The sequence below is a fragment of the Microtus ochrogaster genome, chromosome 18, assembly GCF_000317375.1.
Source record: "Microtus ochrogaster isolate Prairie Vole_2 chromosome 18, MicOch1.0, whole genome shotgun sequence".
In the NCBI taxonomy this organism is placed as follows: domain Eukaryota; kingdom Metazoa; phylum Chordata; class Mammalia; order Rodentia; family Cricetidae; genus Microtus; species Microtus ochrogaster.
Genome location: NC_022020.1, coordinates 67723230 through 67727827, shown reverse-complemented (window position 1 = coordinate 67727827; position 4598 = coordinate 67723230). Strand labels below are relative to the sequence as shown.

Sequence of the window (4598 nt, the reverse complement as noted above, 5' to 3'; positions counted from 1 at the left end):
GCTTTTGTCTAAATAAGGGAGTTCAAGCCTATTACAAAACTATATACAGTAAAAACAAATAACAAGTATAAAAATTAGAATTACAATCAGCACAAACAATATCAAGCAAGAAACAAGTGATAAATGTTTCAATAATTATCCTATCCTAATGAGTTTAAGTCTTGTATTGTAAATAACTTGGCCAAGTTATAAGAGGAAAGTAACTACAACTATATAGTCTTCAACCCCATTGAAGACCCAAGAAGGGAAATAATATTACTTGAGTAAGCAGGAAGTACAATGAAGCAACTTCCAAAACGCACAATAAATGACAGAGACAACTGGCTACCTGGGCAATCACCCAAAGTCTCATTTGCAACGTTGGAACAACCAATTTTGGCTAAGGCCTGGAGTAAGTAACAGGCCATTTTCAGAGGCAGGAAATATTTCACAACTGTCTTACCTTGTCTTGACAAGGTTTGGCAGGCTTTTCTCTTGTATCTTGCTTGTCCAGTCCACATACCATGCATTTTGTCAGTGGTGGAGGCATGGGCAGTTCTCTGCCCAAAGGTCAGTTTTGCCAAGAAGAAAACAAGCTCCAAGTAGAGTGTCTTCAGTGCCCAACATTCTCTTGGGAAAAGATCCGTGCTGCCAGGAGCAATTGATCTCACATCACAGAACCCTAAGTTATTTAAATGCCATATTCAACAGTTCTTTGAAGTGGATGAAGATTACCTATCTATGCAGAATATAATCTCTATGTATCTAAAGAACTTTATTAGTCTAACTACAAGTTTGACAAACATGGATGACTACTGACCTTTAATTCTTTTTTTTTTTTTTTTTGGTTTTATGAGACAGGGTTTCTCTGTGGCTTTGGAGCCTGTCCTGGAACTAGCTCTGTAGACCAGGCTGGTCTCGAACTCACAGAGATCCGCCTGCCTCTGCCTCCCAAGTGCTGGGATTAAAGGCGTGCACCACCACTGCTCGGCTGACCTTTAGTTCTTAATACCTATATAGCTCAAAGAGTAAGGCCTCATATTAGAATATTAAACAATTTTTTAAAACTGTGCAGCAAATGCTGACAATCACCTCAAAATGTAAACAATGTATAAGTATCTTGATCAGAGGTAAAAATCTATAGTGCAATATGATCAATATATCCTAAAATTGTATCAATATACAAAATGTCTTAAGCAGAAGTAGAAGCATGCATGTATGCAATATGACAAAATAACTTTGCTTAGGTGTACAAATGTTGTAAACAGAAATAGGAGCATATTCAATATAACAAATATAATTTGAATCAAATATACAAGAATCTATACAAATGTAAATTACCTATAAATAATAGCTCAGAAGTATTCACTCTAGTACTGTTATTATTAGCGTGAGTAAGCTCACAATAATCTATTATCCCATCAAATTTCCCTTTTTTTTTCAAGAAGATCCCTGAGCCTACATAATTTCCACCCCAACTCCCAACCCTATACCAGTTATAATCAACCCCAAATTGATGTCCCTAACTCTAAGAACAAACTGTTGGGAGAGGGGGCATCGTCTTCTAGAATTGCTTCCTGCTGTCATGGGGGCAGTGTTCTTTCTATGGGATCCTATAAAACTAAAATGATGCTTAAGTTTCAAGATTATTGTCTGGTATAATTGTAAATAGTCTCTTGAGTATTCATTGGGGCTTTTCTGAAGTTCTTATTTGAAGTTTTGGCCAAAACATTGTAAGAAGGTGCACCATTTCAGCTAACCAAGTTGGAATCATTTTAGCAGCTGGTACTCAAAACCAATCTTAAAGTAGCTCTATCAGCATCATGATGTCATAAAAGATAAAGTAGATATAAATAAATATTTTAACTATAATTCTTGCTTGATAACTATTTTGTTGTATGTAATCTTGGTATGTTAAAGTTAAAACCTTTTTATTTAACAGAAAATGGGGAGGTGATGGGGGATTCCCCTCTGTATGGTGTTAATATATTTTATTGTCATTGATTAATAAAGAAGCTGCTTTTGGCCAATGGCTTAACAGAATATAGGCAGGCTGAAAAAGATACATAGAGAGAGTAGGCAGAATCAGAGAAATGCCATGTAGCCACCGGAGGAGAAAGACACCCGTGTGCCAGTACTGGTAAACCATGAGCCTCGTGATAAAATATAAAATAATAGAAATGGGTTAATTTAAGATATAAGAGCTAGCTAGCAATACGCTTAAGTGATTGGCCAACCAGTAAATAATATAGTTTCTATGTGATTATTTTGGGTATGGGTGGCCAGGAACAAACAAGCAGTCTCCGCCGATATTTGGTAAAATGCAGAGTCCTTTTCATGATCACTCAGAAACCAGAGGGTAAAGCAAGCAACGAGCAAAGCCCTGGATGGATGAGGCAAGGACCTGACCCCACAGGCATCCCTGCAGGATCTGAACATGCCCTTCCATGCCCTCTCCTCTACACAACTTCCAGAAGGAGCACACTGTGCTGCCCAGCTGAAGTCTGGGCCTGACCAATGCTGGCACTCACCAGCTCCGACTAACAGAGGGCCTGCTCATCAGCAGCTGTTCCTTCCGTCTGTCTTGCCTCTCAACAGCCTAGCCTTGACTCTGTGCTTCAGCCATGGTGAGCACATGAGGTCCACTACTCAGGACTCTAGGGGTGCATTCTAGGCAGCTCCCTTCCTAGGCACCCTAACCCTCCTGGTCTCTGGCCTGGTAGTGTTAACTGAGTGTGCCTTTCTGCCTGTGGCTCCTGCAGCTCACAACTATCCAGGAGCAATCTAAGTCTACTACAGCTAAAGAAATCTCCAAACACTTCACTCAAAGACAGAGTCGTTAATGGAAAATAAGAAGGCACCAGACAGACTGCTGTGGGTGTGCTTTATTTTAATTTTCAATAAGAACAAAAATGTAAAAATAAAAAATAAACACCTCAATAGTAATAAGACTTTGCCACCTATTTCTAAAACTCAGTATGCTGTCCCAAACCAACGGTTTATTTTTGCTACACTGAGGTAAAGGACCAAGCTGACAATGAAGTATTCTTCTGTCTCTTCGATCCACAACAGCTCTGCATGCACTCCTCCTTCTGGGTCCATGTAGTCCACATAGTAAGTGTGCCCCTGGAAATGAGGACCATCAGAGGGGTGAGGGACAGACCTCAAGTGCACTGGAGAAGTCACACACCAAAAGGGCTTCCTGTACTCTTCCAGAACAGTCAGGTCCATGAAAGAGCAATTCTGTAATGAAGATTCACAAGCGTCAGGACAGCAGGCTCATTTCCACAGGCACTGCGACTCTGTAAAACTGACAGGCTGCTTGTGGTATCCAACTCCAAAGTCCTTTATGCACTCATAGGACCTCCTGTTTATCCAAACCCAGTCAGCACGAAGACTTCCTGTGCATGTGCTCATCCTCGTGTGTGCACAAGGAGCTCTCAGTGCTGGAGCCTGGCTAGAGGCAACAGGTCCTCCACAAGAGAGGCCATTGTTTAAGAGGGTGACATCCTGCCCTGGACAGCAGCTTCTCAATGCTCAACCAGACTGTCGCCTTCCACTCTTGATCTGTGTCCTTGCGGCCCCAAACTTTCAGCTCTCCAACCCTGGCCCCGTGTTCCTTTCTTTGTTGTCCACCATCCTCTGGCTTATACTGTTCCTGACACTAGGATCTCGATCCACCTGTGTGCTCCCCTCATTCGCTCTCCCTCAGGTCCCACCATCTCCTGAGTGATCCCAGCTGCTAGTGGATCCAGTAACAGACTCTATCTGACTCCCGTATCGATTCGTCAACCTCACCTCAATTATTCATTCCCACAGTTTGAGCTCCTGAATCAACACTGTGGGCCCCGCTTCTAGCTTGTCTCTTCACTTGTCTCTACTCAGCTACTCCTAGTTCCCAGACCACTAGACTACAGATTCGCCAGAATTTTGTCCCTGTAAGCCACTGCATCCTGAATCACATGTTGTGAGGCACAACTATGTGTTAAAAGGAGAAATTACAAACAATGCTATCTTAGTAAATTCTGCTTAGATAACAGGAGTATGTGTGATTACACACATTTGTGTGTCTGAAAAGGTTTGGGGAACATCATGGCCCATGACTTCTAAACTACCAGCCTTCTAACTCTCCTCAGGCCTCATCTCAATCACGTCCATTTCACTGTTCTTCACTGGATTGACATCAGTTTATCTCCCTTTGGCTCCAGATCTATGCAACCGAGCTGTGCCTGAGCTGAAGTATCTCATGCGTTTCTGGATCTGATTGCCCTGCACAGCAGCAGAGCCACAGATTCATTGTGGGACAGTCTCTCTCCTCCCTGAACTGGCATCCTCATCCTCTCCCAGAACCCTCTGTGCCCTATCACAGGTGCCCAGCACAGTAATGTGAGAAGAGCACCCTCCTCTTCCAACAGCAAATACACAACTATGTCCCCACCCTCTCCTTACTTGCACATCTGTGCTAAGTGTGCTTTTATCAGGTGGGTTTTAGTACAGCCCACCAACAAGGAGGGAACCCCTGACACAGTAAGTGCTGTCTCTTTTCCCCCAGTCTTTAACATTCAGACTTGTTCAAGTGACTATGGAGAGGGAGGGAGGGAGGGAGGGAGGGAGGGAGG

General features: G+C 42.7%; 1 protein-coding gene across 2 annotated transcripts in view; it reads right to left on the bottom strand.

Annotated features, from left to right (window-relative positions):
- Positions 1-2849: 2849 nt before the first annotated feature.
- Positions 2850-4598, bottom strand: part of Fbxo15 (F-box protein 15) — a 39330-nt gene continuing 37581 nt past the window's right edge. For both annotated transcript variants that reach the window (XM_005356336.3, XM_026783597.1), the window contains exon 10: positions 2850-3222. In XM_005356336.3, the coding sequence (XP_005356393.2) occupies positions 2953-3222 (270 nt within the window). In that variant the 3' untranslated portion in view covers positions 2850-2952. The remainder of the gene's footprint in view (positions 3223-4598) is intronic.